We start from the raw sequence: 12,375 nt of genomic DNA, 5'->3' as shown, positions 1-12,375 counted from the left end.
AGGTAATGGCCACAAGAAAGGCTGTCTTCCAAGTCGACAGCCTGTGGCCAAGGGTTCAAAGGGCTTAGGTTGCAAACAAGACAGCCCAGTGTTCAGACTCCAAGCAGGTGTCGGTACCGAGACCGGAGGATGGAGGTTGTTGCAACCTTTCAGAAAGCTCTTCACAAGAGGGTCCCTGAAAAAAGAAGGCCTGCCATCAAATTGATAGTGGGAACAGATGGCAGAAAGATAATACTTGATGGAGGTGAGGCACAGCCCCTAATCCAGAAGTGTCATCAAGAACTCCAGCACCACTGATGTTGGCACCTGGAATGGAGAGAGGTCTCTCGGAGAGAGAAAATCAGCAAATTTCTTCCATTTGGAAGCGTAGGTTCTTTTGGTAGCCGGCTTTTGGACAGCCAGGATCACCATCCGTGCCAAGGGAGGACGCGAGTCTAGGAACGGAGCCTCCACACCACCATCGGTAGGTTGTCGATGTCCGGATGACGAACCTGGCCGTCCTGGAGAGTGAGGAGATCTGGACGAAACTCAAGACGGAGAAAGTCTTTCCGGGAAAGGTGAAGCAGGGACAGAAACCACGCTTGCTTTGGCCAAGAGGTGATCAGGATGGCATCCAAGCGGTCTCTTGTCATCTTGGACACCACCCTAGTGATCAGTGGGAACGGAGGAAAGGTGTAAAGCATCTCTCCTGACCAAGTGAAGATGAACGCGTCTCCGAGGCAGTTGTCGTTGTGCGATCGGGAGCGGAACTGGGGACAGTGGATGTTGAGAGCGGTCACGAAGAATCGATCTGCGGGGTTCCCCACCAACTGAAGAGGTCGTCAACCGTCTTGGGATGGAGTATCCACTTGTGGCAAGCGGTGGAAGACCTGCTGAGCTAGTCAGCCAAACCGTTTTCTTCTCCTGGCAAGTGGATTGCTTGGAGCAGAATCCTTCTCGGAATGCACCACTCCCAGATGCAGAGCGTGATGTCGAGCAAGGTCTGTGACCTGGTGCCCCCTTGTTTGTTGAGGTAGTACATAACTGTGGTGTTGCCTGTCAGAAGAAGTACTGCCTTGTTGGACAAATTTGTCTCAAAGGCTCTCAGGGCCTTTTCCATAGCAAGCATCTCGAGAGCATTGATGTGGAGAGCTTGTTCATCCAGGGACCACTTGTCTTTGATGAAGAGGCCTGAGGTGTGGGCTCCCCAACCTTCCATGGATGCGTCGGTGGTTAGGGTGACCTGAGGCTGAGGAGGAGAAAAAGGCATGCTGAAGCAAATGTTTTGGGAGTCAAGCCACCAGCGGAGCAAGTGGGAAACTGGCCTCAGGACTGTGATCCACTTGGATGAGGGGGTGGGTGGTCCGTCACTGCATTGAAGGCTGACAGGAACCATGACTGGAGGAGCCGAAAACACAGCCTTGCCTATGGAGTCGTGAACATTGTGGAGGCCAAGTGTCCCAGGGTTATTTGAACATCACTGGCCCTCACTCGTCTGTGAGCGAGACAAGTCCTGACCACAGCACAAAGAACTTGGAAACTATCCTGAGGGAGATAGGCGACGCAGTCTTTGGAGTCGAGGACGGTACTGATGAACCTGATCTGCTTGACTGGGGTGAGATGTGACTTCTCTAAGTTCACCACAAGCCCAAGGGATGAGAGGAGCGACAAGGCGAAGTCGACGTCTCTCTGTAATTCGTCCTCGGAGGGGGCCGGGGGGAGCCAGTCGTCCAAGTACGGGAATACTCTGGAACCTCGTTGGTGAAGATAAGCCTCCACTGGAGCCATGCACTTGGTGAAGACTCTTGGAGCTGTGGAGAGGCCGAAGGGAAGGACGTTGTATTGGTACATGTCAGGACCGACGGCAAAGGACAGGAATGTCCGGTGACTCTCTCGAATCCCCAGGTCGATCATCGCGAACCACAGGCCCTGGTGTAATAAGGGCAAAATAGAGGCAAGAGTTACCATGTGGAATCGACAGAAGGCCAAATAAGAGTTCAGGAGTCGCAGATCTAAAATGGGTCTAAGGCCACCATCGGTCTTGTGGACCATAAAATATCAAGAGAAAAAACATCTGGGGGCTTGTAAAGGGTCCAGAGGTGAAATAGCACCTTTTGTCAAAAGAGAGCGTACTTCATCGATAAAGGTGTCTGAGGGGTGGTGGTGGAAACAACAGCACCAGTTGGAAGGAACTCTTCAAATTCGAGGGCATAACCCCTACAGACGATGTCAACGACCCAAGATTCAGAAGTCACAGTGGCCCAGGTGACAGAGAAGGGCCTCAGAATGTCACGAAAGGAGGAGCTGGAGGAGACGACGGTGCACGCAGCAACCCTTCAGGATCTCTTCTTGCCCTGGTCGGTATCCTGTTTGAGGTAGTTCTTTTGGTACCGAGCAGGGGGCTGGTGGCGGCCAGAAGAAGAAGACTTGGACAGGTAGCGCTGCCTCTGGTGCTCCTGATTCTGGTATGGGTGGCCTTGTTGAAAGGGCCACTTGCCCTGGCCATACCACTGATGCTGACCTCCAAAACGCTTCTGAAAAGAGGGTTGAGAAGGCGTGGACACACCGTGTTTCTTGGCAGCCGCCTTCATACAGTACTTGAAGTTGAGGAGCTCATCCATCTCCCGATTGAACAGGCCTGCATCGTTGAATGGCATGTCCTCAATGGTGGCCTTTGCATTCGGGTTCAGATCCGAGGAACAAAGCCAAGCGTGCCTTCTTAAAGCAAAACTTGGCTGAGCAATCAGTGGAGTGTCGGGCTGAAGTATAAGCCAGCTCCCAGCCTCGTCTCTAATCTCCGTCAGGATGGCTTGAGTGTCATCTGGGACGTCTGGAATGATAGGGGAGATCCTTTCCATCAGACACTTTGAGTCCAAGAACAGAGGAGGCATAGGATTTCTTAGCCAGGCCATCAACTTTCTTTGCCTCCGGGTCAGCAGGCGATGTGGAAGTCTTCAGCGTGAAGGACTGCTGAGACCCTTCGACAATAGCAGAGTTCTGCTTGGGATGGGCAAACAACTAAGAAGAATGGGATGGAGAAATCCTATACAAGGTCTGTTCCAGACTCCCCCGCGTAAGGTGAATTCCGCCTATGCTCGAGCCCCATTGATTTGAATGGGACGTGCCACCCCTTGCGCCCTGCGGCTTGAGCGCGTACACTCAAGTCCGCATATAACGTGGGCGCACTGTACAGTGTTTTATCTGCTACTATACCAATGAATATTACCTTATATACCTTACCCTATAAATCGACCTCACATATAAATCGAGGGCAGGATTTTGGTACTAAAATTAAGGATTTTGATCTAATCCGTGGATTAAGTTGAGGGTAAAATTTAGAGGCAGGTAACAAAAGATATAAAAGATGAAGCTAAGGAAAATAATGCCAAAGAACTTAAAAGTTCAGGCAGGCATAATTGTTTGTGCTTTTCCAACCCAAGCATTCAAAAAGGTCAAATGTGAAGCTATAGTGGACAAAGTAGAAAGGGTTGGTGCTTCATTTAGGTGCTCCTGGGATAGACTAAGCTCTCGCCTTTTGCATCATATTCACATTTTTGTATCAATCCATAATCAATAATATCCATAATCTGTAACACAGTCTATACTATCTAGTCTATATTATAAACTTTCTTATCTTTTAATTATTTTAGTCCTAACACAAATGTCATAGAACATAGTTACATAGAATTTAGTTATGTAGAATTTAGTTATACAGAATATAGTTATAATTTATAAAACTGGTAAAACAGTATCTACCATGGGGAAAGGAAGTTAAAAGGGGGTTGGAGGGATAATGTTAGGTTTCTTGGCAAAATTTGTTCAGAGATTTGCCATTGCCCTCTCCTAAGACTGAAAGCATGTGACTTGCCCAACATCATCCAGTGGGTTTCATGGCTGAGCTGGGAATTGAACCCTGGTCTCCAGAGTCGTAGCCCAACACTCAAACCACTATGCCACACTGGCTAATTACCTATAATACAATACTTCTAAACTTTAATTACCTATAATACAATACTTCTAAACTTTATCTTACTCTTTGAAGATCCAGAGGATATACTGAAAATAGCCATGTCTCTTCAGTTGACATCATGTGTCACTGTGTTTCCAGGAGCGGAACAAAGCTGAAGTCTCTCATACTGGATTCAAATTTAAGCATATTGCCATTAACACTTGTTGAATGTCAATTACCTCAGCTTCATTTAAGCTATCCAAATTCCTCAAATATTTTTCCCTTTGCATTTAGAATTATAGAATCATAGAGTTAGAAGAGCCCACAAGGGCCATCCAGTCCAACACCCTGCTATGCAGGAACTCTCAATCAAAGCATTCCCGACAGATGGCCATCCAGCCTCTGCTTAAAGACCTCCAAGGAAGGAGACTCCACCACTCTCCGAGGGAGTATGTTCCACTGTCGAACAGCCCTTACTGTCAAGAAGTTCCTCCTAATGTTGAGGTGGAATCTCTTTTCTTGTAGCTTGCATCCATTGTTCCGGATCGTGTTCTCTGGAACAGCAGAATACAAGCTTGCTCCCTCCTCAACATGACATCCCTTCAAATATTTAAACAGGGCTATGATATCACCCTCTTAATCTTCTCTTTTCCAGGCTACACATACCCAGCTCCCTAAGTCATTCCTCATAGGGCATGGTTTCCAGACCCTTCACCATTTTAGTCACCCTCCTTTTGGACATGCTTCAGTTTCTCAACATCCTTTTTGAATTGTGATGCCCAGAAAAGGCCACAACATTCAAGATGGGGCCTGACCAAAGCAGAATACAGTGGCACTGTTACTTCACTATACTTCTATTAATGCAGCCTAAAATTGCATTGGTCTTTTTAGCTGTCTCATCACACTGTTGACTCATGTTCAACTTGTGGTCTACTTGGATTCCTAGATCCCTTTCACATGTAGTCTCATTCAGCCAGGTGTCCCCCATCCTATATCTGGGCATTTCATTTTTCCGCCCTAAGTGCAGTACCTTACATTTCTGTGTTGAATATCATTTTGTTAGCTTTGGCCAAGCTTTCCAGTTTATTGAGGTCATTTTGAATTTTGATCCTGTCCTCTGGTGTGTTAGCTACGCCTCCTAATTTGGTGTCATCTGCAAATTTAATAAGTATGCCCCCAATTTTGTCCTCCAAGTCACTGATTAAGGCGCCTTACAGACAGGCCTAAGCGGTGCCGTCATTGCGCCAGGAATACACACGAGGGGTAGCGCTTCCTGATGCGCCTTGCCCCTCGTGTGTATTCCGTATGGCAAGATGGCGGCGCCCTATACAGACGGGCGTGGCCATCATGACGTAACGGATGCGCAGTGTCCGGACGTCTAAACCCGGAAGAGACGTCGCGAGTGCGCGCTTTGGCACTTGCGACGTCTCTTCCGGGTTGCCGGAATGAGCATGATTTTCGCGCTCCTTTTTTACAGCGCGGGGGAGTCGCGCGGTTTCGCTGCAGCGGCTTCCCCGCGCTGCAACCGGCAGAGGCCCAAGACCGCCCCTTTTGGGCGGTCTGTAAAGGGCCAAAGATATTGAATAGCACTGGACCCAGATCAGAGCCCTGTAGGACCCCACTGGTCACTTCTCTCCAGGATGAAAAGGAACCATTTTTGAATACCCTTTGCGTTCGGCCAGACAACCAATTACAAATCCATGTAACAGTTACTTAGTCTAGCCCACATTTTTAAGCTTGTTTGCAAGAATGTCATGGGGGATTTTGTCAAAGACCTTACTGAAATCAAGTTATGCTATATCCATAGCATTCCCTTCATCTATCAAACTGGTAATTTTATCAAAAAAAGAGATCAGATTTGTCTGGCATGACGTGTTTCTCTGAAACCATGTTGACTTTTTGTGATTATGGTATTGTCTTCTAGATGTTCCCAAACTCTCTGTTTAATGATCTATTCTAGAATCTTTCCTGGTATTGATGTCTGACTAACTGGACCTATATAGCCCTTACTATCAGGAAGTTCTTCCTAATGTTGAGGTGGAATCTCTTTTCCTGTAGCTTGCATCCATTGTTCCGGGTCCTGTTCTCTGGAGCAGCAGAAAACAAGCTTGCTCCCTCCTCAATATGACATCCTTTCAAATATTTAAACAGGGCTATCATATCACCTCTTAACCTTCTCTTCTCCAGGCTAAACATCCCCAGCTCCCTGAGTCGTTCCGCATAGGGCAAGGTTTCCAGACCTTTCACCATTTTAGTTGCCCTCCTCTGGACACGCTCGAGTTTCTCAACATCCTTTTTAAATTGTGGTGCCCAGAAGTGGACACAATATTCCAGGTGGGGCCTGACCAGAGCAGAATACAGTGGCACTATTACAGTGCGCCCGCGCCATAGGTGGGCGCACCATACGCGGCCTTGAGCATACACGCTCAAGCCGCGGGGCGCGCGCGGGGCAGAAGGGGCGGCGTGTCCCATTCAATTGAATGGGCGCGCGTGCCCGTTGCGCCCCGCGCACACCCGCACCGCCGCGCACAAGCCCCATTGTTTCCAATGGGGCTCGAGCATAGGTGGAATTCGCCTTACGCAGAGGGATCCGGAACGGATCCCCCGCATAAGGCGAGGACGGACTGTACTTCTCTTGATCTAAACACTATACTTTTATTGATGCAGCCTAAAATTGCATTGGCCTTTTTACCTGCCGCATCACATTGTTCACTCATGTTCAACTTGTGGTCTACTTGGACTCCCAGATCCCTTTCACATGTAGTTTCATTCAGCCAGGTGTCCCCCATCCTATATCTGTGCAATTCATTTTTCTGCCCTAAGTGCAGTACCTTACATTTCTCTGTGTTGAATTTCATTTTGTTTACTTTGGCCCAGCTTTCTAGTGTATTCAGGTCATTTTGAATGTTGATCCTGTCCTCTGGGGTATTAGCTATTCCTCCTTATTTGGTGTCATCTGCAAATTTGATAAGTATGCTCCCAATTCTGTCACCCAGGTCATTGATAAAGATGTTGAATAACACTGGGCCCAGGACACAGCCCTGTGGGACCCCACTAGTCACTTCTCTCCAGGATGAAAAAGAGCCATTGTTGAGCACCCTTTGGGTTCAGCCAGTCAACCAATTACAGATCCATTTAACAGTTACTTTGTCTAGCCCACATTTTACAAGCTTGTATGCAAGAATGTCATGGGAAACCTTGTCAAAGGCCTTACTGAAATCAAGATATACTATATTCACAGCATTCCCTTCATCTACCAAGCTGGTAATTTTATCAAAGAAAGAGATTAGATTTGTCTGGCATGACTTGTTTCTCTGAAACCCGTGTTGACTTTTTGTGATTATGGCATTGCCTTCTAGATGTTCACAGATTCTCTGTTTAATGATCTGCTCCAGAATCTTTCCTGGTATTGATGTCAGACTAACTGGATGATAATTGTTGGAATCCTCTTTTCCCCCCTTTTTGATGATGGGGACAACATTTGCCCTCCTCCAGTCTGCTGGGATTTCTCCTGTTTTCCAGGAGTTTTCAAATATGATTGCCAATGGCTCTGATATTACATTTGCCAGTTCTTTTAGTACCCTTGGATGGAGTTCATCTGGTCCTGGAGACTTAAATTCATTTAGATTAACAAGGTATTCCTCTACTATCTCTTTACTTATTCTGTGCTGAAATTCCCCTATTCTGTCCTCTGCTCCATTATCCTCAGGTTGAGCACCCTTTGCCTTTCCTGAGAAGACGGAGGCAAAGAAGGTGTTGAGTACTTCTGCCTTTTCTCTGTCCCCTGTTAGCATTTTGCCATCTTCTCCACGCAGTGGCCCTACCATTTCCTTTTTCTTCCTTTTGCTGCGGACGTATCCAAAAAAGCCCTTTTTATTCTTTTTAACCTCTCTAGCAAGCCTGAGTTCATTCTGTGCTTTAGCTTTTCTGACTTTACCCCTACAAATGCCTGCTATTTCTTTTAATTCCTTTTTTGGGATTTCCTCCTTTTCCCATTTCTTATACATGTTACGCTTCAAACTTAGCTTGGTTGAAAGTTCCTTAGTCATCTATCCTGGTTTCTTGAGACACCTCCCATTTTTCTTTCTCACTGGAACTGTTTGAAACTGTGCCTTCAGTATCTCTCTTTTGAGAAACTCTCATCCGTCCTGGACTCCCTTATCTTTTAGTATTTCTGACCACGGGATCACCCTCAATACTTCTCTAAGTTTACTGAAATCCGCTCTCCTAAAGTCTAGAATGCGTGTTTGACTATGCCTGGCTTCTCTTTTCCATTGTATAACAAACTCCAGGAGAACATGGTCACTTCCACCTAATGATCCCACCACTTGCACCCCATTAAACAAGTCATCCTTGTTGGTTAGGATCAGATCCAAAATAGCTGACCCCCTTGTTGCCTCTTCCACCTTTTGGACTATGAAATAAGTCTTCCAGGCAAGTGAGGAATGTGCAAGACCTTGAGGATTTGGCTGAGTTTGACTTCCAGCAAATATCAGGATAGTTGAAGTCGCCCATCACTACTACATCTCTCTTTTCTGACTGTGTGGTCCTCTGTTCTAGAACAGGATAAAACCTTCAGATATTTCATTTTCAGAATATTTCTACTTGGATAAAAGAAGCTGCATTGCACTATGACAGAAATGTTAAGCACTATAATTGTTTTCTCTGCCATTATCTAAGATTCAAACTAGATTACTGAGATTATTTTCAGTATATGAAATGAAATTATTACAGTCAAAGACCAGCATAAAAATAATACATTAAAAACAATAAAGTAAAGTAAAAATATTTTCAGTATAATATTTATTAATCTGAAAGAATGTAACAGTTGAGATGCCGTTGTCAGAGAATACACTAGTCTCTGCATCAACCAGGGCACCCAAGCAACCAGAAGTTTCCTCATTGATCAATGAAGAGTGTTGAGACCACACATACATCAACTACAGGGAGTCCTTGCCTCTATTTTCTTAGACAAAGCACATTATAACTTTTAAACTATAAAAAGTATAAATTTCAAATATCAAACCTTGATTTTCCATTTTTTATAAAGGACACCATTTTGCTAAGTCCCATTTATATTTAATGGGACTTGAGCATCCACGGATTTTGCTATCCACGGGGGACCTTGGAACCAAACCCCAGCGTATAACAAGGGCCCACTGTAACTAATGCCCACATTTGCTTTTCCCCCCCTCTTCCTTCTTAACCCCTTTTCTTTTTCTTGTCTGTCCTCAAAGGCAGAAATTATCTATCTAAGGAGCCCTGGTGGCGCAGTGGTGCCTGTACTGCAGCCATTCACTCAAAACCACAAGGTTGCGAGTTCAAGACCAGCAAAAGGGCCCAAGCTCGACTCAGGCTTGCATCCTTCCGAGGTCGCTAAAATGAGTACCCAGACTGTTGGGGGCAAATTAGCTTACTTGCTAACTAGCTTACTTGCTGTTCACCGCTATGATCTTTGGAATAGCGGTATATAAATAAAACAAATTATTAATTATTATTAATCATTTTTAAAAAATTCACAAATCTGACTGTGTACTAGCATCGAATTTATCTAATGGAAATATTTACGTTATTCCTTGCAATGAGAAAGTCACACTGAAAATAAGAAATGCCTTTTGCAACTGAAGCACAGAAAGAAGGTTCACATATAAAACACTTAGGCCTACTTTAGATGTCACAATCTTAGTCTAACTATTTGTCACTATCACTCTCTTTCACCTGATATCTGTGAAGATGTCCTGTTTTCTTAAACAACAACTTCGTGTGAAGTCCAATTTGGGATCCTGGTTTCATATCCTGGTTTGAAATAAGGTCCTTAAAACAGTTTCCTGGTTCAGACATCATGAGAAGCTACATTTAAAAAAGCAAGGTATCTGTCCAATTCAGGAATGATAGAAAAAATGCAGATAAAAATAGGCAAATGACTGGGTGCCAAATCAGTAAACCTCTCTTTTATCAGACCAAGATCATGATAACTGAATTGTCCCATAAGGTCAGAGATATAACAACTAGGAAAGAAAAACCCTTGTTCAGATAAGTAACTAAACATAACTTAAAGAACAAAGTTACTCACGGCATAATATTTTCTAATGTAACTTCTTATATCCAACATTAGTTTGTTGTTCATCAGCATTAAGTACTTTGAAGGTGATTCATTACATTCTTTTTTGATACAGTGGAACAGGCTGGCTTCAATCATTAGGCCCTACAGATTTAAAAGTAAAAGAAAAAAAATCAGGTTAAAAATGCAGCTGGCTTTATGTATGCACAGTTTGTTTAATTAATTTACATCCCACCTTTCCTCTTGTACAGTATCCAAGACAGCATACACCCAATTAAAATGGGATACAGCCAAAAATGATTTGTACAAATGTTTAAAAACATTTAAACAACAATTCTGTTTAAAAACAAAAGTCTGAAGAAGGCCATCAGACTTTTTTTTTAACCTTTAATATTTTTTGTGTTTTAATTAGAGGGGATAAAAAAATTACCAGGATGAATAGACTGAAAGCTACTGAAAGATTTGCAAATGAACATGAATTTTTCAGTGTCTATACATAGATAAAATTAAACTACATAAATTTTCTATAATAAAGAAATGCACTACAAAATAGCAGAGAATTTCATTTCCCCCGCCTGCTTTCTATTACTGCTTAAAAATCTGTACTTTTGTGATCTAAACCAACTACTCCCGCACTAACAACATTAAGCAATTCCAGGTGGAAGAGATTGCAGAGCTTGACATCCGCTCTTCTTACACTTAGCCCATCTGTAAGTTGTCAAGCCTCCATGCAATTAACTATCTTATTTACAGCTGTAATGAAACAAAGTCAAGGATTTACCAAGTATGGCTGATCTGTGTCTGCCTTTTCCTCTCACTTGCTTCCAGCAACTGCTTTGTTTTGATTCAAAGAACATGGAACATCTGCTGTTTGTCCAAATTAACTTTAAATAATTACTTTTAATTTAGATAAAGAATTTATTTGCTTTAACTTTCAAGGTTTTCACTGCTCTGCAGCCTGCTAATTTGCCAATAACTAGTACATGCATAACATTGCAATAGAGTTAAATAGTTGGCTCAATTTCAAGTTCTGATCCAAGGTCACAGATAAATTTTTTGGCAGCACTTCCTAACAGGAATGTACTCGATGACTTTTTATGTCTGATGTACAAAGACAGAAGGATAGATAACACAGAAGTACTTCTATATAAAAGAGGGATGTTAAACTACAAAATAGACACTTATTTTTTAAAACGTTCTCTTCCAGTTAATTTGATTCAGGGTAACTAAATGTCACTGCGCAGGCTATCTTAAATGCATTATTTTCAGATGATAAATATGTGGAAAATTCAGGAAAATCCAAAGCTAGTAAGACCAAAAACACTGACAAGTTCATCCTGAGAAAAATATGCAAAAATTGATCTATCATCAATGTATAAATGTCTCTTATAAAATCATAATTTGAAATGGTTTTTCTGCCTGCCTGCAGCTTTTCTTAATCAGACAATCTGTTCTCAAAACAAACACCAAAATACTAACCGAACCATTAACGACACTGTCATAAATATTTTCTGTTCCACATTTCGGACAGGAAAACCTGAATCTTGCACAGTCTTTATATTTCTCTTCGTCAGTGAGCTGAACTGGACCACCAAGCAAATCATCATTCTCCTCATCTTTATGATAATGGTGATAGACTTTGAACTGTGAGGGATCTAGTCCTATTAATAAGAAATATAAATTCAAAATCCAAAGAAAGCAATTCTTGTGAGGTAACACATCAGTTTCAAATGAGAATTGCAAAACCCAAAGTAAAATTGAACCCTGAGGAAGATATGCTTTAAAAAAAATCAATTTCCCCATTTTTAACCTAAGATGAAGATCTGAGTAACATGAAGAAATTACTTATCTTTTCACTCAAAATTGCTTTATAAATAAAACAAGCACAATGCATTATCTATCATGGGGAGTATGCAATAGAACATTTTGTTTATGAGATGCTACTCCTAGAGAACAGCTTTATTGCTATTTTCTTAAAGTTACACAGAGAATATCTGAATAAAATTGTGCATCTTTATTAGGGAACTCTTTAAGCCAGAATGGCATCATTAAAATGAAAGAGAGGATATAAAAACCACATTAAAAGAAACCTGGTTGTACTGCTATTACCCACTCCTTCAAAACTGTACACAACTGCCAACTCAGACTTCAATGCAGTGGTCGATTTCATTTTGGCTCAGTGGTTAACAGCATGTAGTTTCAATCTAATGCTGTCGTTAAAATTCAGCAGCAGCATTTAAAAAATCAGAATTGGAGACAGAAAGCACTTCTGGTTACCAGAACCCAGAAAGTTTAAGAAATATGAGCAACTCAAGCAGAAATTGCACCCCCGCCCCCAATTATTTATTATTATACTAATGTGTTTTGTATTTAGAGATGTATTTTA

General features: G+C 42.9%; 1 protein-coding gene across 7 annotated transcripts in view; it reads right to left on the bottom strand.

Moving 5' to 3' along the window:
- The window catches only part of LOC149319471 (DNA polymerase alpha catalytic subunit-like), a 331,773-nt gene that overhangs the window by 182,464 nt on the left and 136,934 nt on the right, over positions 1 to 12,375 (bottom strand). For all 7 annotated transcript variants that reach the window (XR_016280201.1, XR_016280203.1, XR_016280202.1 and 4 more), the window contains exons 33-34: positions 11,469 to 11,650; positions 10,002 to 10,133 (exon numbers count right to left, since the gene is read on the bottom strand). Coding sequence is in view for 4 of the 7 variants with exons in the window: in XM_089511788.1 (XP_089367914.1) it covers positions 10,002 to 10,133; positions 11,469 to 11,650 (314 nt within the window). In the remaining 3 variants the exon portion in view is untranslated. The remainder of the gene's footprint in view (positions 1 to 10,001; positions 10,134 to 11,468; positions 11,651 to 12,375) is intronic.

This window comes from Sceloporus occidentalis, unplaced genomic scaffold (assembly GCF_023333645.1).
Source record: "Sceloporus occidentalis isolate IW3139 unplaced genomic scaffold, rSceOcc1.0.p SCAF_2, whole genome shotgun sequence".
NCBI classification, from domain to species: Eukaryota; Metazoa; Chordata; class Lepidosauria; order Squamata; family Phrynosomatidae; genus Sceloporus; species Sceloporus occidentalis.
The sequence above is the reverse complement of the archived record's forward strand: the minus strand, read 5'-3'. Positions and strand labels throughout refer to the sequence as shown.